General features: G+C 41.1%; 1 protein-coding gene across 1 annotated transcript in view; it reads left to right on the forward strand.

Moving 5' to 3' along the window:
* LOC119651358 (phosphatidylinositide phosphatase SAC2) overlaps positions 1–24,377 on the forward strand; it is a 40,294-nt gene that overhangs the window by 5,459 nt on the left and 10,458 nt on the right. The window contains exons 2-11 of the mRNA XM_038054922.1: positions 13,440–13,674; positions 13,744–14,107; positions 14,164–14,285; positions 17,092–17,264; positions 17,323–17,515; positions 17,576–17,903; positions 17,968–18,038; positions 19,226–19,456; positions 20,032–20,268; positions 23,809–24,125. Of these exons, the coding sequence (XP_037910850.1) occupies positions 13,440–13,674; positions 13,744–14,107; positions 14,164–14,285; positions 17,092–17,264; positions 17,323–17,515; positions 17,576–17,903; positions 17,968–18,038; positions 19,226–19,456; positions 20,032–20,268; positions 23,809–24,125 (2,271 nt within the window). The remainder of the gene's footprint in view (positions 1–13,439; positions 13,675–13,743; positions 14,108–14,163; positions 14,286–17,091; positions 17,265–17,322; positions 17,516–17,575; positions 17,904–17,967; positions 18,039–19,225; positions 19,457–20,031; positions 20,269–23,808; positions 24,126–24,377) is intronic.

Genomic DNA, 24,377 nt, shown 5'->3' on the forward strand with positions numbered 1-24,377 from the left:
AAGTTCCTGGCTTTTATTAATTGTTAGGATAGTCGGTGATCATTTTCAAATTGTTCGGTTGAATCCTCTTTGAGAACATGAAATGAACATGAACGTTGGGGTATTCAAAATGATCATCTGAACTGATCATTGTTAACCTTTAGGGCCGAGTTATCAAATAATTCGAAAAATTATTAATGATTAATCATGTCTCGCAAGTGCGGGTACCCCAAAATAACCATCGACACGCTCTTGCTCGCCACTTTTCTATCCAGTTTGGGAAGGTCGGTCAAAAGGGAAAAAACTTAATGTAACTAGATGCACTACCACTCGGAATAGCCGATTACATACTACATCTCTGATCCTAAATTCTCAAGTTCTCGAGACAATTACAAACTTTTTTCCGCATATTTCGTGCCTGAAAAAGTGTTTTGGAACCTGAGCTTTGCGAAATGTAGGCTTGTCTTGCCTTGCACAATGCGAAGCGTTGAGCGATTGTAAGATCGTTTTATTATCCCATGGGTAGCGATGCTTTCCCTAAATGCAATGTGATAGGATGAAGTGCTTTTCAACATTTGGCATCCTGATCTCTTTGTTCACTCGTCAATGGGTGGTTGTCCCTCCGAAGCATTTACTTGTAATTTTTGGCCAAAAAGGTCAGAATTGCAGCTATTACAAGGTTTTACGAACCTCCCCACATTAAAGATTATGGTATGCAATGATTGTTTGTATACTAATTCACCGCATCACCTGCATATTAGGGTGTTGGTCGAAAACATTTGTAGAATTGAAGTCTACATATGCAGTGCATTGGGTTCTCTTCGAAGCATTCATTTCCGTTGGTGAATACATGCAAGGCAGAGAATTTTTGTTCGTTGACAGCGTAGCTTCGCGTTGACTGTGTAAACTTCTTTATTATGTACGTTTTTGGAATTGCATGCTTCTCATGTACTTTGCATTAGAATTGCTACCTTGACTTGCATCAAGATAACATATTTGCCGGAAGTTTTAAAACTGATGTTGCTTTCTGAAGCATGTCTGCTATCGGTACACTTAGATGAGTCTAGTTGGTTACAGAATGCTGGGATCATTCACAAATTCCGCAGTTGCTACACGAATTCTTTTTATTACAAACTTTCTGATGTTCAGTCGCAGTACAGACTCCGATTTCGCTTAAGAACAGCAAGCGCTTGTTGATTGGCTTTGCAATGAGTAGTAAGTCATCTATATACATTCTTGATGCCACACGTTAGCGGGAACTGTGACAGAAGCCATGCGGTTTGTCGAGCTTCTCTATACATCTAAACATGTGATAAATCTAGGCTTTGGACTAAACGGGGTAGCATTTCATCAATGAGTGGGGGATAAGCACCTTTACTAGTAACACTATTAACCTTAAAAGCATGAAACGATGACCATACTTGATAGACTTTACCATGAATAAGCCTGGCGAAGTGTCTTGTCTTTTGGGATTCATTATTATCGAAATCGATAACGTGTGCTGTCAGACTAAATCTTAAGCCTTAACAAAACAAGAAACTGCATTGAACTTTCTTCACTGGTGTATTCTAAACAATTGTTAATTATTGACGTTCACAGTCTTTTAGTTGGAACTAATAGAAAGTGATAATAAGTGTTACGCGAGGTTAAACTTATGCCGAAGGTCACTGGTATACTCTACCAGTTTGCTCATTCGTGTCCCAAGTGTGTTATTGTATTTATGATGTGAGCCTAGCTCTGCCAAGGTGGTAGTTGTGACGTGTATTAGGAGCCATACCCTTCGGGACCCTGGTCGGGTAGTGCATTGAATCTGGCTGAAAAAAGCCCAGTCAAAATTGCTAGTCCTGAGCAGGTGAATTCGGGCACGAACCGGGCAGAAACGCCACAGGAACGTCAGCAAAGGTGTCGAAAACGGGCTGATGGAACTAGAGGATATGGAAAACGAAGAATCCTTGTCGGACTAGCCCCGAAGACGACTAGCAAGAATACGTTCTGCCAAGCGGTCAAATGATTACAGGAGAAGTAGGCTCTAGTCTGGAGCCTATGTTCTCTCTAGGGATCCGAGATCCTGACTGCCTGATAGAAAAGGTTGAAGTGGAGGAGGCCATAAGGCGTGAATGTCCAGAGGTAAACATTGCCCGGATAGATATCATCCCCGTAGGTGCGAAAAAACTCCTTAGTAGTGGGAAAATAAAAATTACATGGGTAGTATGTAGGGTGCCAATGTGGATAACCCCCATCAAGTGCTGCAGGTGTCTGGGCTGTGGACAGACGTCTGCAGCTTGCAGTCAACCCGGCAGGACGACAGCATGTCGCAGATGTAGTCAGGTAGGTCAGCAAGCAAAAACCTGCAATAAAAGCCAAAGTTGCGTTCTCTGCAGGGATCGTGGCGTGTTTGGTGACAGTGTCGCATATACTGCGGGTTCGGGACGGTGTCCAATCTTTAGTGTGGAGCTTGAAAGGGCTAGGGGGCGAATGGCGTGATCAAAATTTTTCTAATTGACATGTCCGGAGTGCAACTGCTAGTGCAGTTCATTGCGTAGGTAAAGGCTGATATAGTGCTAATCAGCGAACAATACCGGAACAGGGACACTGCTTCATGGTTCTCGACTTATCGGGTACCGCTGCAATCTGGGTTCTGGACGACGATGGACTTCGTGTTCTTGCCCAAGGTCAAGGCAATGAGTTTGTCTGGATTCGACGTTTATTGTTAACGTTTTTTTAGCGTTTACCTGACTGCGAACGAGATGATGCTAGACTTTCGGCGCTGGCTTGATGCTCTGGAGGACGCCGTTTCGGACACGTAGGGGCGAATCCTAGCAGGTAGTGATTTCAATGCGAGGGCCCTTGAGTCGGGCATGCCTCAGTCAGACTCCAGAGAGAAACGAATCCTGGAAATGGCGGCGAGAACCGGGCTCGTAGTTTTAAAGACCGGATTCACGCTATCGTTTCGGCGCCCAGGTTGCAAAGGAAGCTTTCCTGATATTATTTTTGCGTGGGAATCTTTGGCACCATCGGTGGACGGGTGGTGAGTCCTGGAACATTTCTCGGCAAGTGATCATCAGTATATCGCGTTTGAAGTGATTGACGCTACTTGTTGGCGTGCACCAACCGCGCGTAGAATGTCGCGATGGTGAACATCGAGAAGTTCGTCCAAGCTCTTGGAACAGGAAGAGTCGCGCTGGAGGGCGCTTCAGGGGGTAGTAGCGTTGCAGCTGACACTGTCGTAAACTCAGTGATGATAACGACAGCGTGTGAGGCTTCCATGCCCTGAAGAAGCGCTTCCTGATGTTGATGAGTTGGTCCTGATGGTATCCCGGCGGAAGTTTACAAACCGGTTTTCCACCAACGGCCAAACTTGCTATTCGAAGTGTTCAACGCTTGCTTGAAGAAGGACATTTGTCTTTGTCGCTGGATGATAGCGAGATTCGCGCTAATCAGCAAGAGAAGAGGAGGGAGAAGGCCATCTGCATATCGACCATTGTGTATGCTTCACACGGTCGGGAAAGCGCTCGAAGAGCTCATTAGGAGCGATCCGCGCTGCCGGGGACTTATCATCAAGGCAGTTTGGGTTCAGAATAGGGAGATTTACGGTTGATGCTATGGAGGTCGTGGATGCGATTCATCGAGCCGAGGCACACAGCCGCCGATCTCGACGGATGCCTTCAGTTTCGTAAAATGGACAGATATGACAGGAAAACTCAGTCCACGTGCCAAGCTATCTCTTGCGGATATTGAGGGATTATCTTAAAGAATGCTCCCTGCTTTACAAGACGCTAGAAGGCCAGAGGAGGATGGAGATCACATCGGGAGCAGCACAGGGACCCATATTAGGGCCGGACTTCTGGAACTCTTCCTACGATAGACTGCTGAGACTCGACATGTGAGAGGAGTCACGCCTGGCCGATTATGCAGACGAGGTTGCGGCACTTGTTGCATAGGCGCAAAGCAGACTTAGCATATTGATGCGACGGGTAAGCGGATGGTTGACTGCTCATGCTTTCAGGCTTGCGCTGGAAAAAACACCGAACTAGACATCTTGATCAAAAAGATGCTCGTCTCGAAGATGAACATCGTCGAGCATATCAAAGCAGCGGCGGACAAGACTGCGAATTTTGGGGGCCCTATATTTGCTAGGAGACGTCTTCTTATGGAAGGAACGCGGTCCGTTCTGTTCAATGGTGCGGAGTTAATGGCTGATGCCCTTGACAAGGATTGTAAGCGCCTTGCTGCGTCTGCTTATCGCACTGTCTGAGAACCGAGCGTGATGGTGATCGCGGGAGTGATCCTCGGTACCCTCCTTGCCAAGGAGCGAAAAGCTATCTACAGTTGCAAGGGCGAAAACTTCAGAGAGGTGGTTGCGCGTGAAGAACGTCAACGCACCCTTATCGAGTGGCAACTCTCTTGGCAAAATGAGCCAAGTGGTAGATGGACTGCGCGGCTCATCGACAATTTAGATCCGTGGCTGAACTGAACGCAAGGTGAGGTTTATTATTTCCTTACCCAACTTCTACTTGAGTATGGAGGTTTTCAGTCTTACCTGCACAAGATTGTAAAGGCGCGATCTCCTGGTGGTATTCTGCAATGGAGTGGCGCACGACGCTGAACAAACCTTTTTCTATCGTGAAAGGTTGAATGGCTCATACCTCGTCAGCAGCTTTATGCAGAAGGGGGGAACTTTCGCCAGACAACATTGTTAGAGAGATGTTGAAGAGCGCTGGTAGATCGAGTCGTGTTGCGCATTATGGTCGGGCTCTCCTTATTGCGAAGAAGATCGAACTCGACCGGCCGAGGGATTGGATGGCAAAGGGTTCCCTGAACAGCTCCCCTCCCTTCCCGTTGGTAAAAGGAATTCCCTGGCTTGAAGTAATGTTCTAGTCGATCAGCTAGAGAGCGCACATGGCAGCTGCTGAAATCTCTAGACGGACCTTACCATGATCGGGGTCCATAAGCTGATGATAGAGTCTGGTGGGAAGAGGTCCATTTGATTCAGAAATTCCAGACAAACAAAAAATGTTCACTCTTTTGTAGTATGATAACGCACGAAAGGTGAAGACTAAGGAACACCCGCTTAATGAGGAAAAGGACGTCATTTAAGATAACTCATTATAAGCATTATATGCACGGCATAAATCTACCACATACAAATAGAGTGATAGTGAGTAAGTGGGAATTGTGTTCGGAACTTAGATTATTAGTCTGATAGTGGTAATATTTGTGGAATTCTTATCTTACTTTTATTTATTTGTTTCAAAACCGACTTACAAAAAAGTCGGATAGAAATGCACATACTTGTTCTAAACCTACGAACGTACTTCATCCACCACAATAAAAATGTCTCCTCCTTCAAAGCCATTTTCTTTCCAATTTTTATTTGTTGAGCCCTTCCTTCCTGAATTCTTCATGTTCAAGTACTTTCTGTGCTTTGGCCTTGAACTGTGCTCGGGCAAGTTTTGGCTGCATGCCATTTTCATAAATCTCAAGGCGTACTTCTATGGTTATACCGATTTACAGCCAGAAATCTGTGATTTAGATCACACGAACGTTTAGCGTGATAATAATATGTACACAAAGAAAACACAATTGTGTTAATGTCCTTAACCTCCATTTGTGCAATCTGGTTCAAAGCCTTTTCCGCAAATCTTTGACGTTGTTGCTATGATTCATTGTAAAGTACGGGAAACAGTGACTATTCCATGAGCAGGGGCCCCAAGTCATTACTCAGCATTATTGTCGCGTAATAAAGACTAATCTGCAACGAACAAAGTGTTGTGCACCACACATTGCATATGCAGTCTATTCACTTGTGAATAATTGACTGTCACTCCACGTAACCCGCCTATGTGCAATTTGCTAAAAATAAACACGTAAGGAAAGAAACAATAAAAGAGTTTGGCATTCTCGCCATGGCAAGTCTCTAGGGACAAGGTTTGGGCCGTTGAATAATAAATCGATATGTTTTCCTGTGTCCGTGAAAACAATCAACCATTCGCACGGTCTTCTAACAAGGCAGAGAAAGATTTCGTGGAATTGTGGAAATAGCAATTAATAATAAGCTGTTGACCACACCGGTCCAAGGTGGTTCCAAGAGAAAGTCATGCAGGGTGTGGATCCATGTAGAAATGTACGAGCGAATGCCGAAACCGCCGCACAAGCAATTTTTAATAAATAATTGGCGACCACATAAAAGCACAACTCATGATTAACTATGATTTTTGTATGACCAAAACTACGGGTGATGGGCACATCAGCCAGAAATCCAGTGAAACATTCCAAAGGTTCGGTAAGGATCAATGGATTCAAGCAAATATTTCCCACCAAATTGGGATATTCTCAATAATATCCATCAATAAATGGTTTCTGTTTTAGTTTTCTTAAAAGTTTCAAGACGTGTTGTGGAAAATCTGTTGGGATCCGTCTTCTTCGAAGTTAATATTAGTTTCTTATTCTAGTTTCTTTCCAAGTATGCTTTTTCAAAGAGACACAATTTGATAAAACATTTTTACAATACCAACACTTCTGGTACTTTTTAGTTTCATTATATGTAGTGAAAATGCTTTACTCGTAAATATGATTGCCATTAACCCCTTCGTGGACCTTATATACTTTTGTTAATAATAAGCCAGTCCCAAGTCCACTTGTGAAAGAAGGAGGGATGGATAGATTCAGTTTGAATGGCTGTGTGCCACCGCAGCGTCTCAGGGAATAGGTGTGGCAAGTGCAGGCATTTGTAGTCTTGTAGATTACTCATTGAGGAAGCTATCTCAGCACCTGGCAGTTAGGTATAAAATTACAAATCGAAAAATGAGAAAGACTTAAGACTTAAGGTCTAGTGCGGATAACCGGAAGGAGCCATCTTACTTGGCTCACTCAAATCAGTTCTGGCAATGCCAGCAGACGGGTGAAGAATAAAGTGCAGAGGGTTTGCCGGAACTATGTCATTCACAATGAGATACCCGTAGTTGAAATTTTCGACACACTAAAGCAGTAATTTTCTGTCGCATGCAGTCGGTTGTGACGACATGGCGAAAGTCGTTCCAGACGTGTCCAGTATGCAACGTACTCGCGGAACCAGCAGTTTTTTCAGATTTCTCAACACAGTTTTCGGTGACGGAAGCAAGAGAATATTTGGGTAAACTTTGGGTGTTACTCGCCCAGCAGGCAGAGCGGGCTGACTGGATCACCGCCGAAGGCATCCACTAGGCCACTACACCTGGCATGAATTTTGCGGATTTTCCCGAAGAAGAAGTTCAACGGGCCATAAACAGTTCAAAGAACTGGAGGGGCCCTGGTCTGGATCGGGTGGAGAATTTTTGTTATTAGAAATTTATCAGTATATGGTACACGGTCGGCTGCCACAGCATAAATCCCGTCATAAGGCCGGCGGAATTTCCATCTTTCCTCACTATTGAAATCATCTACACGGCGCAGGACCTCGTAGATACAAGACCTGCTTACCAACCCTGTACAAATTCATAACGTCCATTATTAGCGGAAGGGTCAGTGCACACCTCGAGACCAACAACATCCTGTCCGAAGAGCAGAAAGACTGCCGAGTCGGATCAAGTGATTGCAAAGAGCAACTCATTACCGATTCGGTAGAGGTTAAAGAAATCTCTTTAGTTGCTATACCGATTACGCTAAGGCTTTTGGCAACGTACTGCATACCTGGCCAATCGTCCTACGTCTGTATCGCATTGATCCCAAACTAATAAAATTTTGGCGGCAGTCATGGAGGGGTGGCATACCACCTTACCACGGCGTTAATCTGAGGGTACAACACCTCAGAGCCCACCTATATACTAAGGGAATCTTCCAGGGAGATTCGTTAAGGCATTGCAATCAAAACATGATGTACTTAGATGACATGGAGCTGTATGCTGATATTGATGACAACCTTAGGACATGTTTAGTCGTGTTATTCGGATGGAATTTAGATTAGATATTAGAAAGACTTCTACAAATACCTAGGAATTCTGTAAGATACCCATGCTCGAGTTGGTGATTTGAAGGATGCTCTGGTATCTGAATTCCTCTGAAAGGGGCAGAGTCGATGAATGGAAGTCGAAGGCAATGTACGGTAAATAGGTGAATTGCTTGTGGCAGTCATTTGTCGATTTGCATTTGTCGAACATCTGTTCGGCTGTGTGTTGCGGAGCTCTTTGCTGAGACGGAGGGATTTATGTGTGCCATTCAGGATGGCGTGGTCGACATTCGAGTTTATAAAAAGCTCATCATTGACAGATTTTTTGGTTGGGTAGTTTCTGAGAATGGGTCCGTTAAAGAAATCATCTATTTTCACCCCTCCGATTCTCCGCCTTTTTAACAAATCTCAAAACTAAGACAGGCTTCGGCTAATTAAGACCTTTCATTTGATACCCCACATGACTATATTTGGTGAAAAAAAAATTTACACTTCCCTTTTACATGTATGGGGACCTCCCTAAATCTCAACGTAGAAGGATGTCACTCGCTGCATGTCTAGGGGTTCACAGTTCCCACCTTCTCACCAAATTTCGTGTTACACAGACAGACAAACATTGAACCGATTTTAATAAGGTTTTGTTTGTGTGCAAATAAAATTTTGAAAAGGGCTGGGGAGAATTAGATTCTTCTTGAATGGAATTTGAATATTTCACTCGAATGTCAATTATTCTCGTTAATTATGACGTCAGCATTTTATTTGTATAGCTTAGGATGCTGGTAATTCACACGAAATTGATAAGTTTGAACTGCTATAACTTTGACACTAATAGTTGGATTTTCATGAAACTTGGCATGTGTATGCACGAGGCTGTCCTCTATGTCGGTGCAAAGTACACCTAAGATAAACTTAAGGGGAGTTTTTCAGTCAATTTCGATACCGGAATGGGACTTCTCTCGAGGATTAGATTTCACATAAGTGTTTTACACAAAACCCTCTTTAAGGGCTGCAGAGAAGCGACTTTAATATTTCTCGCGAATGTCAATTATTTCCGTTAATTGTGACGTCACCATCTTATTTACATGGCTTTGGAAGCAGTTAATTCGCGCGAAATTGCTAAGTTTGAACTACTATAACTTTCGCGTTAATGGCCAGATTTCCATGAAATTTAAAACGTATATACGAAATATTATCCTCTATGCTGACACAAAATTCGGAAGTCCTAGGATGAATTTAAGGGGGTTTCTCAGTAAATTTCGAAAAGTAATATACTAATATACTATTAGTAAGTTTATTTGAGTATATATGGGAATGAGAGATATTTTGAGGCCTAGATTTCATCTAAGCGCACCATCCTGATTTTTTTGTGGGATTTTTGGGTTGGGTAGTTTCCGAAAATGAGTCCTGTCTCACTTTAAGTGCGTACATTTTGACTCCTCACTCGCGCACTTTGCAATTCACGACTAAACTAATATCAGTTGCGGAAAGTACTAATCGATACCTTTCATTTGATACCCTACACGACTATATCCGGTGAAAAAATTTCTTTGAATCCCCCCTTTGCATGTATGGGGAGCTTCCTTTAAATTCCACCTAAATTCATACCACTCGCTGTATGCGTGGGATTTCATAGTTCCCATCTTTCCACTAAATTCCGTTCGGATCGGTTTAGCCGTTTTGGAGAAAAGTACGTGTCACAGGCAGACAGCCAGACAGTGAATCGATTTTAATAAGGTTTTGTTTTACACAAAACCTTAAAAATAGATAGGACATATAATTTTGTGGAGGATTGTACACCTAGATGGTTAAAAGAATCTATTTTCTCTGCATTTTCTTGAAGTTTTGAGGTCACAGGAATATCTGGTGGAAACGGCCAGGTAATATTGCGATAAATACACAGTTACAGCCAAGAAGGTGAAACGTGTTTTACGACGGCTTCATTCATTCTCAAATTTTCAAAGCGTCTTTCTCAACACCATGTTTTTCTAATCGATGCCCGAAATTTCTCGAAAGCCAATGAGTCGATTGTTTTGAGGTTTTTGCGGTTATTCTAGACATCATTATCTAGTACTTCTCATAGGAATTTTTTCAGGTACTTAGTTCTGGTTTCATAGGCAACGTTATAACTAATTTTTGTTCCAACAATCACTATTTATGCTCAAACGTCTGCCATTTTGTCACAAATCGATATTTTCGAAATGTGTCAAAACTAGATTATATTATCTTATCTTTATGGTTTCTTTTTTAATTTGAATTAGAATTAATTAAAACTCCAATACAAAATTTCAAATAGTTTTCCTTGAAAAAATTTACAAAATGACTTCTTTCCGGATCCTGTGTGTGGAGCTCCACTAAAGTGTCCTGTTAATATGAGCTAACAGACCTTTGTGATAGCCAGGCCCGGGGATGTGGACGATCCCTTTGGCAGGAGGAATACCTATCATGTTAACTGTATTGCTCAGCAAAATGTGCTTATGCCCATGTACAAGGTGTAACAAAAAATACCTGAATTTAAGAAAAGGACACTGAACGACAGTATGAACACTGGGATGATCGAAGGGTGTGGAAAGAATACGCAATCTTTCAGTATACTCAGACAAATATGCGCGATTAGAAAAATATTAGTCTTCTTCTTTTTCTTCAGCCTTTGTCCCGTTCACAAGCGTCGTGATCGGTTTCGCCATTTGGCGAAATCAGCCGAATGCCTGATCTGGGTGCAATCTCGACGCTTTCATATTCCCATCCAGCGTATCAAGCCATCGTTGTTTAGGCCTGCCTTTTGGTCGTTTACCATCGACTTCGATGTTCAGACCAATCTTGGCAAGCGAATTCTCGTTAGCACGAATTGCGTGACCATACCATCGAAGACGCCTCTCTCGCAACTTTTCCACGATCGGTGCAACCCCATAACGATCGCGGATATTCTCATTTCGGATGTGATCTAAACCTGTGACGCCACTAGTCCAAAGTAACATCTTCGTCACCATTACCACAAGACGTCGTTCATTGTCTTTTATAGTTCACTCACAACCATAGAGAGCCACAGGACGGACGACATTGCGGTAAATTTTAGATTTGAGACGTTCGTTGAAAAGTCGATCACAAAGAACACCAGTTGTGGAACGGCACTTCATCCAGGCTGCGTTAATGCGTGAAGCAATTTCATAACGCAGATGCTAGGAAAACATCATCTGCATAAAGCAATGTGTAGGGCGCTGGACGTTGGATATCCCGTGTGACAGTGTCCATAACAAGAACAAAAAGGAGTGGTGAGAGGGCGCTTCCTTGATGAACAGAGATACGAAACGGTTTTGATACACTCGCCATACTTCGAACTTTACTTTTCGGATCGTGGTAGAGCAATTGAACCCAGCGCACGAGTTCTTCTGGCACTAAGTGTTGCCGTAAAGCATTCCAGATGAGTTCGTGTGGTACACGGTCAAACGCTTTCTCTAGATCCAGAAAGGCAATGTAAAGAGGGCGATGCTTCTCATGGTGTTTCTTCATTAGTAACCGCGCAGCGTGTATTGCGTCACTAGTTCCGCAGTTCTTGACAAATCTTACATGACTCACGGATATTTCAACGATTTCGCGAATACGGTTGTCAAGGATGCTATTAACATAGTATGCTGGTCCCAAGCCCAGGTAAAGGAGGAGGGTTTGAGGCAACGTACTCTCTACTATCCTCAGTAAAACAAAAATAAAATGCTGAGATCACTGTGCTGAATCCTGATCTCTCTTGGTGGCAGGCCCCGCGACAGGTCGACCAAGAAAATGCATACAATGTCGTTACATACATGATGATCGGATTGATTAGAAAAATATTAATATATCCAAATAAAAGTAGACAAAGGTTAAGGAAGGTGAATTCTTAGTCTAAAAAGTCAGAATACATGATAGGCACTTCGCTGGTTGATTTGAGGCAATTAGTTTAGTAAAGCTGTTGAAGACAAGTTGGTTTCGCATTTTCGATGAAGTGATCAAGTTGCACGCATTCCCATGATTGCAGTTTCATGCAAGAAATTATATTATATATGAAATTATAGTTTTACTGGTTAGAGCACTAAGCTGTCGCAATGAAAGGTCTTGGTTCAAATCTGGCTGGTAGTAGATGTAATTGTATTGTAACTGAAAATGGAAAACAAATCGAATCACCTGTGAATGAGTACCTGAATCAAATCAGAGCAATAGTCCCGGTCGATGAAATACTGGCCACATTGGCCCTTAAGGTGCGACCCCATTTACGCTACGGACGCGACGCTATATTCAGCATAACTGTCGCGATGTTTTGACATTTTAACAGATGTGTACAAACCAAAATTGACGAAATCGCAGCCGTCCACTGAATCCACTATATGGAAATGACACGCGATGTTGCAAAATATTCTCTGCCAGGTAACTTAGCGTGTCGTGTCTCTCAGGTGAATTTGGTGGCACGCAGCGTTGCTCTGGTGTATATTGTTGCCCACAAAATCATATAAACATATTTTGATATGTAGTGCAATTTGTGGCCGCATCGCCTCGCGATGCGTAGATGCGGTCGTGTCTTTACGGTCTTGGAATGAAGAGCTCTAATCCGCTTCAAGCTGCTCTCGATTATATATGTTTAATTTTATAATTGAATCTTTTACCACCCCTTCACAATGACCCATCCTAAAAGAGAATCCCCTCAGAGTGTATGGTCGCAGACTAGCTTTTTCTCATCTATATTTTAATGACAATTTTTAAGTCTATCTATTATTACTTTTTGTTTTTAAGTTCGTTAGCTCCGTAGCTGAGGTAGAAAATTATAATTAGAACACAATGTACATATTTGGAAATTTCAACGTTCCAACGAATGAGGAAAATGATCATTTGGGTAAAGTTATAAAATTTGAAGTTATTTAGAAATCAATATTTTACATAAACCACATCAAATGTGGTCTGCTACAGGCCTATCGTCGTGAGTGCCGGTAATCTGAAGTTAGCAAGAACGCTAATTAACTTTTGAATCATCCTCACCGAGTCCAAAATTAATTAGGTGAGAAGTGCTAACAAAAAGCGTTATCGAACTGAATACAATGTTATCAAACTATTTATATTCCTCTTCGTTTCCTGTCTATAGATTATCCATAAATACAGACCGAATGTTGCTGGTTTAATTGTGAAACTTTAGATTTTGTTATCGACGCTCTCTGAATGTAGGAGCGTTATTTGGATTTTTTCACATATTACGGAATAAAATCTGTTCCTTATCAGTGGCGTTTTATTCCATTTATTCGGACATGCTTGCTGTAGTGGAACAAGCCATGGTGCTTGAAAATAAGCGAAGTTATTCATTTGAGCGCTAAGACAGCGTTTTTTCGAGCACATGCTTGGATAAGTTGACTCATGCAATCAAATTATTCACTTCTGTATTAAGGGGCGTTTCGTGATTATTATGACATATGTTAATGTGAAGTATAAATAAATAATCAATCGTTCGCAAGCAATAACGAAAAAAAATTATGCTATTTCCTGACATTGCTCTCCATAACGTGCTTTTTATAAATTGCAGGATGGGATCTGTCTTCTGTTGACGACATTGAATGTATTGGAATCACACATGGCATCGTTGGTGTCATATCACTACCGGGTGTATACGAACCGCATTTAGTATTAATAAAGGAAGCTTCTCCGGTTGGCGTCCTTTATCCACCAAATCTAGTTTATAAGATCAAATCGATTTGCATATTGGGTCCGGATGAACCCGATGCTGTGCTCACTGCGTGTCCACGACACAATTCCTCAAGGTAGAAGTAAAAAATGACAAGTCTTAAATTCAGTTTCAGATGAAACGATACTACTATTGTATTTCGCAGGCTATCGAATTCCTCAAATGTATCACAAAAATCTCCGCAGAAATCTCGCTTATTTGAAAGTAGTCAACTTATGAACAAAACATGGGGTGCGATGAAAAGTGCTGGAAACACAATTAAGAATACAACTCAACAAGCAGCAGCTATAGCTTCGAATCAGGTGAAGTCGTCGGTGGGAATAAAAGACCCCGGTCGAATTGAGAAACGAATAACTGACGAATTGCATAAGATCTTTGATGATACGGATAGTTTTTACTATTGTTTGGAAAGTGATATTACTCATAATTTGCAACGGCGAGAGAATGGAAAATATGATGAACGATTTTTTTGGAATCAACATATGATAGAGAGTATTATGAAATTAAATGTGAGTATGGACGATTGATAGTGCTTATACTTACTGATAATCTGTTATTACTATAGGACAAGACATGGATCATCCCTATCATACAAGGATACATTCAGGTTGAGCAATGTGTAATTGGAAATGATTGCTTTACGTTGGCTTTAGTTTCACGACGATCTCGTTATCGGGCTGGAACTCGGTAAGTTAACATTTTATATGAGGTAAAACTAAGCGAGGTAATCAAGCTTTAAATATCGTCGTCATCATTAACGGCGCAACAACGAGTCTAGGTATACCTTAATAAGGAACTCCATCCTGGTTTTGCGCCGATGTCCACCAATTCGATATCTCTAAAAACTGTCTGGCGTCCTGGCCTACGCGATGGCTCCATATCATAGATTCTCTTTATAGATTATCTTTATATGCTCGATGTGGATGAAGGCAATTTGTACGTCTCGGGTCGTTCTTCCCATAATGTTAATATCGCTAGCATAGGTCAGTAATTGGGTTTAATTGAAGAGTATGGCGCCTCTCGCATTTACCGCAGCATCACGGATCACTTTTTCCAGGGCCAAGTTAGAAAGGGTATACGATAGGGCATTTCCTTGTGTTAGACCTTTGTTGATGTTGAATGATCTCTAGATTGATTCTGCTTTTATCTGCTCTCGCGTATTGGTCAGGATCAGCTTAGTCAGCCAGCAGTGGTGTAACTGATGGCCATACTCCAACAGGTCTTCTATCGCTTGCCACAGAGAGAAAATGTGATTTGTTGCTGATTTGCCTGGAGTGAGGTCTCTTTTGTATGGGCCGATGATGTTCCGGTGTTATGGGGCTACCCGAGCAAAATAGCGGAGAATATCTTATAGATGGTACTCAGCAACGTGATACCTTTATAATTGCTGCACTGCGTGATATCTTCCCTTTTATGTATGAGGTAGATAATGCCTCGTTGTCAATCGCCAGGCATTGATTCGCTACCCCACACCTTGAGTATGAGTTGATGATACGCTTGCTGTTTTCTTCTATACTTGGTGGTGGCAGTAGTTGTCCATCAAAATACCAACCCATCGCTCCAATATGCCCATTCTGTCGGAAATCAAATTTCCCTCTTTGTCTCGGCGGGATGAGCATCGTGGTGTATAAGGCTTCGTCCGGCTGACTTGTTGGTAAAATATACGCGCCTGGTGCGGTTGCTCCCTGTACTTTTCGAGTTCACAGACCTGTTGGTTCTCCCAAACTTCCTTTTTCCGTCTATGAAGTCGCTCAGAGAACGGACCTCTGTTGACTCTTCCTGCCCCTCTGTTGACTGCGGTTATTTTAGCATCTATTTCCCTCTTATACGTATTACGAAGCACTGTCTTGTGGATAGTTTCAGTGTTAACTCTTATCTGATTGTGAGAGGGGATTCTAGGCGGTGCCGTTATTCGAACCCGGAGCACCATGCCAACGAGATAGTGATCCGAGTCTATATATTGGCTTCCCTATATGTTTTGAGATTCATCAAGGCCGAAATATGGCGGCTTTCAGTCAATACGTGGTCAATTTGGTTGAAAGTTGTCCCATCTGGGGAGGCCCACATTTGTTTGTGGATCGCTTTTCGATAAACCAGGTACTTCCAACAACCATTTCATGCGACATTCCTAATTGAATAATCGGCAGTCCGTTATCATTGGTATCCTTATGTGAGCTATGGGAGTCAACGTATTACCTGAATATGGACTCCGTCCGTACTTGGCTGTTAAAATCTAGAAGTGTAATTTTGTTATTATACCTGGGACAGGTTACGAGTGTTCGTTCTACTGCCTTGTAGAAGGTATCCTTCTCCGACTCTACAGTCTCCTCTGTAGGGGCGTGAATGTTAATGAGGCTTATATTTCTAAAGAGTGCATGGCCTTTCACTTATGTTTTCAAAGTCGATAACAGCGGGTTTTATTTTTTGGCTGACTAAGAAACCTACTCCGAGCACATGGTTTACTGGATGGTCACTGTAATATATGGTGTAGTGGCTCATCTCCAGGAAATCGGTCTCTGTCCAGCGCATTTCTGGTAACGCTGTTACATCAGCCCTATATTGGGACAGGATATCGGCTAGCTACTGGGCAGTTCGTGCTGTGCAGGGAGCGCACGTTCCATGAGAAAATACGCAACTTGTTCATCCGTTTTCGTTGCTGGGTTCGTTATTGTAAAATCCATCCTTTTAGGGCTTCGTAATCTGGAAGGCCAGTTGCTATAATTTGCCCTGTTTTTAGGCGCGGGAGCGTCGCCTTCATCCTTCTCCGTCTGCAACTCTTCGTTAAGAAGGACTCCCAGCGATAACCACGTGGAGGTGGAGATAAGGTTTGATAGTAGAGGTGTTGGTTCCTCAGGCGTTTCCTAGGTCTTATGCTCCATCGTGGGTACCAATCCACGTTTCGCTCTGGTGCCTATACTACCTTTTGACCACCAGCTTCAAGTATATTCATTAAAATCATCTCCACTTAATTTACGTACATGCTTTTGTGCACAGAGTAAAGTCGAAACGCATGAAGACGCGTTAGATTAATTTATCAATACGGTAATAGACAATTTATTTAGGATCAACACAGTATTTATGTCGTTAATATGTATGCACAGATGTGTATCTTGGAGTTTGGCATAATATGTCGGAATGTTTTATATTCTTGCTATGTACGAATGGAAAATCGTGCATAGGAAGTTTTTCACATAAGATGAACACAAAACCTGAAGCGCCCAGCTTCCAGTATCCCGACTTGTTCCTTTTTATTTTTAATTTAATTTTTGATAGAACTATAATTTGCCTTCAATGTTTCTAAATGGTGTGCGGTAACAGGCCTATAGCAACCGTGCATACACAAATATCAATGACTTTAATCAGAATTCTGATAATTAATTAGCGTTTTACTAAAAGATTACTTAATTAAAGCTTAGTACGATATATTTTTATATATAAACTTTGAAATAAATCTCATACTCTTTTTTTTCTTTGAACTAAACTCATTTAACAGATACAAACGTCGAGGTGTCGATGAAAATGGCCATTGCGCGAATTATGTCGAAACTGAACAAATTCTATCATTCCGCCAACATCAGATGTCTTTCACGCAAGTTCGAGGCTCAGTTCCTGTATTTTGGAGTCAACCTGGCTATAAATACCGACCGCCACCCCGATTGGATCGAGGTTACTCTCATAAATGATGTAATCATACAAACTTTTGCATAATAATTCTTATCAACAGATGAAAATGAAACGCAGATTGCATTTGAAAAACATTTCGCCCAAGAACTCGATACTTATCGCAATGTGTGCATTATCAATTTGGTTGAGCAGAGTGGAAAAGAAAAGGTTATTGGCGATGCGTATGCTAATCACGTTGTACGCTACAACAACGATCACTTAATCTACGTTACTTTTGATTTTCACGATTATTGGTAGAGTGCAATTTTTTCTAATTAAAAGATGTTGAATATTAATCGATTTCATACTTGTAGCCGTGGAATGCACTTTGAAAATGTATCGGCACTTGTCGAAGCATTAGCCCCGGAAGCAGGAGCTATGGGTTTCCATTGGCGCGATGGAAAAGGAATAATCTGCAATCAGAAGGCGGTATTCCGTGTTAACTGTATGGATTGCTTGGATCGCACGAATGTTGTACAGACAGCTCTAGGGAAAGCCGTTTTGGAATCCCAATTAGTTAAACTTGGCCTTGCACCGCCATATACTCCAATTCCAGAGCAATTGAAAAATCCGTTCATGGATTTATGGGCTAATAATGGCGATATCATTAGTCGTCAGTACGCTGGCACGAATGCATTAAAGGTAAATTCGTACACTACCGTTAAATAAGAATTTCTAATTTTTCCTTGTATTACTCCATTTTAAGGGAGACTATACCCGCACGGGCGAGCGGAAACTTACGGGGATTATGAAGGACGGAATGAATTCAGCTAACCGGTATTTATCCTAGTTTTCATTGCTTTGATTGCTTGAGTTATTTCAGAATCATCAAACTTAGATGTATTTTTTCACTGGTTTCTTTTTTCATTTATAAACGAAGAAGCATGAAAGTAGAGGCAGATTTGATATTCTAAGGCGTGTTATCAACATTATAATTTGAATTTGAGAGATATTTCTATCCAGTTTTGTAGTTTGAAAACTGACAGTTTTATAGTGAGAAACACTTCGAAATTGTTTTGATATTTCGACAAGTTACTAACCATCTTGAGGGTGAGACTTAAATAGAAGTATTTACATTAAATCGTACTATTTGTTTGCTTTTATGCGGTCGGTATTTCGTGCCATGAAAAAATTTAACGATTTTATTAACGATTTGTTTTAAAAGCGTGTTACCACAAGTTATCCAGAACACCATAAATTAGTCAGCCTATCACGAACAACACGTGGTCGCATTCACGAGGTGCATAACGTAATGTAAGATAGCATATAGAATACAGTATAAAACGACGTAGCGTAATATTTTACATATGGAATTTAAGATTATCGTATCATAGGGTCACGCGCCTACACATTTGCGCGAGAAAAGAGGGTCCACAGTATGCGTATACTATATATTCTTTATGCATATATGCGCACGTGTTCTCATCTTGCTATGATTCGATTCGAAGTTGCGTAACTGAGCGATGACGTAACGTATTACAAAAGTTTAAGGTTTGCAAAAATTCTATGTCGTGTTATGTACATCGGATATCATATAAGCGTTGCCATATATTCTTAGGTCCCCGTTGGTGAATGACTTAAAGATCTGCAGTCAATGCAATTCAATTATTTTCAATAACTTTTGGAGCACGTTTTATATCGCTTGAATTGAAAAATTTGGCAATTGTATTGAATATAAATAACATTACCTAATTATTAAACTGTTCAGCTAAATGTTGATTATGGGATGCTAAATGAACATTAATGTGATTAAAACAGGAATTTTCCATTGATAAAATGTAACAAAACGCAGTTAACACCGTCCATTTTTATTTTCTTTCATTCCAATTACTTGGTTTCGTTTGAATTGCTCTCTTAACATTTGATCTTTTTCTGTGTTCTCCACCATTTGCTCTTGTTTGAATTAAATTCAAAAACGAAAACATAAATGAAAGAACCATGATCAAACTAAAACATTTTTGTAGTTACATCATACAAAATTTCGCTGATTCGTTTCGCCAGAGCGTGATTGATTTAATGCAAGGCAACTTGACCGATTATACACAATTAACAGATGATGATGTTCTTGATACCCTAGTTGAAGTAGCAAAAACGGCGTTAGTACCAACGAAACCACCGCCTCTTCGTGGTTACTTTAATGTTGGCGTTTTTGGTGCTGAAGCTCGATTAGCTGAAGATTTAATTTACCATACAAGGTCCGAATTTTATGATTGTTAATTTTTATGCAATTTTTGCCGAATCATGAGTTCGTGAAATTTTTATTTGTGAATCGAGTGCTCTAATATTTTACTCTCCTTGTTTCCGTTAAGTTTTTTGTTAAAGTATCAAAACATGAGTCATGTATGTATGTAACTATTGCAACCTTGAAGTAGAAAATATTTGATCATGTAACGAACACTGTCCGATAACTTTCAAAAACATATTTTATAGCTTTTATTTCAAAAATATTAGATCTTTTTTTCATTTAGTTCCCATTTAACATAATTTCCCCGTTATTACTGATTTATTATTTGGCAATATGGCATCAATGGCACTAATTAAATCGAATTACTTTATAGGATGTTTCAAAACCAGGCTTAGTTTTGTAAATTTGTGTATTGTTATTGTTATTGATTTCATTTCGAAGTTCAAGCAATTGTTATAAAGAAATCTACACCTTTCAAATTAGAGCACTCATTTTCCCTTATTGAGTAAGCGACATCCTAATGTTTGTAATTTTATTTTTATTAATATAATTCAATTATAAAATTAATTACTCTTAACCTTTCAGTTATTATTTGGCTCGGTTCAAAGACTCATATAGACAGGCTACAATTGATTTGATGCTTGGTAATCAGGTGTCGTCAGAGTCTTTAAACGTACTTGGGGGCAATGCTGCCCCCGACGACAGCGATGTTTTGGAAGGCGCCGAACACGCAAGATTGCTTGTGGAAGATTGCCGTAGACTCTTGCTCGGCTCTGCTCAATATCCAGTAGGAGCTTGGGGTCTTATAGATGCTGATCCAAGGTTGGTATTTGCTTGTTATTTTTATTGCTTCCGACAACTTTTAGAGATATTGTTGTACTCTTACATAGTTCAAAATTCAAATCTATGCTATTGTTCAAGGACCCTTTGTATAACTAATTTGTTCTGGAAACTACTGTATGAATAATAGTCCAGTTCCTTTTGGATCTAACTACACTACACTAGCTCACTTAAAACAAATACAAAGAAGTCGAGAAACCGGCAGCTCGGTTTGTGTTTCTCTTAAGTGAGGGAATTTCGATGCTCCCTTTTTCATACTTACAGCTCTATTCAAAATATTCCTTGGAGTATTTTCAATTATCAAGTTATGTCTACATATTGAAGACTCAGATTTTATACTCATCCTAAAGAAATAAATAAACTTCAGGATTTCCATTTGTGAATGTGGTACTATACGCTACAAGTGGAGGATAGCAGTACCAAGAATCCGCTCTCTGATGACAAGTTTTATTTTGTAAAATTCCTATTCTGAACATATGCCTAGCTAGTGAATTATGGTCAGTCAGAATGCCCATAGTACTTTTGGAAGGCTTCCTGATTTCGACAGGATAAACTGTGCATTATGTTTGTATCGTTTTTGCAGTTTGATGTTTCTTACGACATTTATTGTCTGCCACCTGTCATTATGGGGGCCTTGTTCTCAATGTTGATGTGCCAGTTGTTGCCTCCTCCCTCGATATGAGGGTAATTGAGCCTTTTTTGCTAAAGATTCCAAGATTTCAGTTCTCTCTGAACCACAGTGACCAAGTACCCAGAGTAGTTTCAGAGTTCAATCGGTTTGTACATTCTTAAACGACTTTTGAGGAAATCAAAGGATTATTCAACGCTTCAGTGCATCTTAACTATCGCCGCTCGTTAATGATCCGCATACATATCATACAGCCGGAAAGAATTTTGCATATTGCCCCAATGGAAAAGCCCATTTTGTTAAGGTTTAGTATAAAACAAAACCTTATTAAAATCGGTTTACTGTCTATTATTTCAGAAACGGTAATTCTTCTTGATACGAAATTTGGAAGAAAGGTGGAATATGTAAGTCCCATCGCATGTAATGAATAACATAGCTCCAGGTTGAGTTTAACGGGGGGAATCCAATACATACATCGAATATATTCATGTGGAGTATCAAATTAAAGGTCTCGATTAGTACTTTCCAAATCAAGTTTGGAGTATAATAGTAAGTCGAAAAATTGCGAAAGAGGCGTCTTCGATGGTATGGTCACGTAATTTGCGAAGAAGAATTCAATTGCGAAGATTGGTCTGAACATCGAAGTTGATAGTAAGCCCAAAAGGCCAGCTGAATCCGAGAATCAAAAGGCTTTGCCCAAAACTGGGTTCAGTTCAGTCCTATAACTTCCAATGCTCTGTGCTCCCCGCATCCTTTCATCAACGGCGCAACAACCGGTATCTGGTCTAGGCCTGCCTTAATAAGGAACTCCAGACATCCCGGTTTTGCGCCGAGGTCCACCAATTCGATATCCCTAAAAGCTGTCTGGCGTCCTGACCTACACCATCGCTCTATCTTAGGCAGGGTCTGCCTCGTCTTCTTTTTCTACCATAGATATTGCCCTTATAGACTTTCCGGATGGGATCATCCTCATCCATACGGATTAAGTGACCCGCCCACCGTAACCTATTGAGCTGGATTTTATCCACAACCGGACGGTCATGATGTCGCTCATAGATTTCGTCGTTATGTAGGCTACGGAATCGTCCTTCCTTATGTAGGGGACCAAAAATTCTTCGGAGGATTCTTCTCTCGAACGCGGCCAAGAGTTCGCAATTCTTCTTGCCAAGAACCCAAGTTTCCGAGTAATACATGAGGACTGGCAACATCATTGTCTTGTACAGTAAGAGCTTTGACCCTATGGTGGGACGTTTCGAGCGGAACAGTCTTTGTAAGATGAAATAGGCTCTGTTGGCTGAGAACAACCGTGCGCGGATTTCCTCATCGTAACTGTTATCGGTTGTGATTTTCGACTCTAGATAGGAGAAATTATCAACGGTCTCAAAGTTGTATTCTCCTATCCTTATTTTTCCTGTTTGACCAGTGCGGTTTGATGTTGTTGGTTGGTTGGTTTTCGGTGCTGACAGTGCCACCATATACTCTGTCTTACCTTCATTGATGTGCAGCCCAAGATCTCGCGCCGATTACCGCCTGCTCGATCTGGATGAAGGCAGTTTGTACGTCTCGGGTGGTTCTTCCCATGATGTCGATATCGTCAGCATAGGCCTTCGGCTGTAATTCCATCGGCTCCTGGCGACTTATGAGTTTTAGCCCGATGAATTGCACTGACTGTTTCTCCTATACTTGGTGGTGGTAGTATTTGTCCGTTGTCTTCAGTTGGCGGGACCTCCAACTCGCCGATGTTCCGTTTGTTCAGTAGCGTCCTTTGTTTTTCTATAAATCTAACCGAATTAGCCTATGAGGTGTTCTAATTGCAGTGCTTCGAATATATATATAGATATATCCAAGAGCTGGAAATTGAGTAATCCATTAAGAGCTGCGGCGGATGTCGTGCTCAGGGCACCGGTAATAACCAAGACACCGTTCTTTGTAGTGTGGCTAGTTTACAGTGAAAACTCTTTTGTTCCACGTTAACCCACCACACTACATGAAGCCCCCTTTTCGAGGAAAAGGTTCTGCACAGCCCATAGGGTGTGAAAGTTCGCTTCATCTTTACCTCTACATATTTGTTGTAAAGAAGCTTCTTATGAAAAGATTTCCAAATGTTTCACTTTTTTGGAGAGTTTTGGAAGGAAAAGATCATTCATCATCCATACCATTGTGGTTTTATTTGGATTTCCTGAAAGTCCATATTTGAGGCAGCAACTGTGAATGAAATCAACGGCGCGTGGTATACTTCTACACAATGTGCCGAGATCCCGATCGCCGAGTCGATTAACACACTCCACAGAAGTGGCGATAGCACGCCTCTTTGGTGTTATGATAGCTTTTTCCTTGAATCTGTTAGCAATGATCTGATTCGAAGGCAATTACTGCCCTTCTGTGAAATCGAAAATGGGGTCATGGCTACGATGGAGGAGGAACCACTGAGGCAACTATACTCGGAGAACCTACCAGGAATGGTAAAGTCCATGGTGCTCATGAGGAGATATAAACTCAGGCACTTCACCAGGAAGAGCTTCTGGATTTATAGTAGATTGCGGCAACCGGAAGGGAGATGCTAGGTTTAGATACTAGGAAGTAGGGACCATATTAAAAATGATTATAGGTCCGCACACTATAGTTAGCAAGTATTATATAACTAGTAAAAGGGCACAATAGTTCTTTTAGCACACAGTGCAACTTCCCCTGACAGTGTTATTATTAAAAGCCCAAATGGATGCATTTCCGAATAAAACAGTTAAGTCTCACGTTATCCATTACATCAAAATTCAATTTTTGTTCCAACAGTAGTTCCTTGTTTTGTTTATTTGGTAATCATAATAGTTTACGGACTTAATTCGCCATTTTGCGATTTATTTGACTTGTTTCACTTACATTTCCTTTTTTTCCAGTTCCGGTGATCCTAATGAAACGGAGGTGGATAGCATCTTATTGCTTACGGATGATTGCTACATTGTTGCTGACTACGACTCGCATTTAGATAAGATTACGCGCTTTGAAAAAGTCGCTTTAACTAATATCACCACGATTGAGTTGGGAATGTATCAACAAACGAAAATCTTCCAAGGAAGCGCCCCAGCTTTCTTTTGTCTACGTTTGAATTACTCTGTGGATGGAGTTGATGGATATTTTCATATGTTCCGTTCGCCTAACTTGCGATTTTTTAATAACGTTGCTATTGTTATAAAAACACAGGAGGAGCTAGTTGGTAAGTGTGTTTGTGTTTATACAAAAATAATATGGGCGCTGAATGTTGTTGTATCAAAGAAAGTTAAGAACGCGATGATTGAGGGGGTAAAGCGTCAGCCTCTTAATTTCGGTGCTGTGGGTCCGAATCCCAGTCGTCATGGGTTTCTGTGTGTACGCGTTGTGTTTGTCTCTCATAATGATAGTAAACCTGGAGCACAGTTTGATCGTGTGGATATTCTATAATCCATTAAAGAGTGAACAGGAAACGTTA

This window comes from Hermetia illucens, chromosome 3, assembly GCF_905115235.1.
Source record: "Hermetia illucens chromosome 3, iHerIll2.2.curated.20191125, whole genome shotgun sequence".
Taxonomy (NCBI): domain Eukaryota; kingdom Metazoa; phylum Arthropoda; class Insecta; order Diptera; family Stratiomyidae; genus Hermetia; species Hermetia illucens.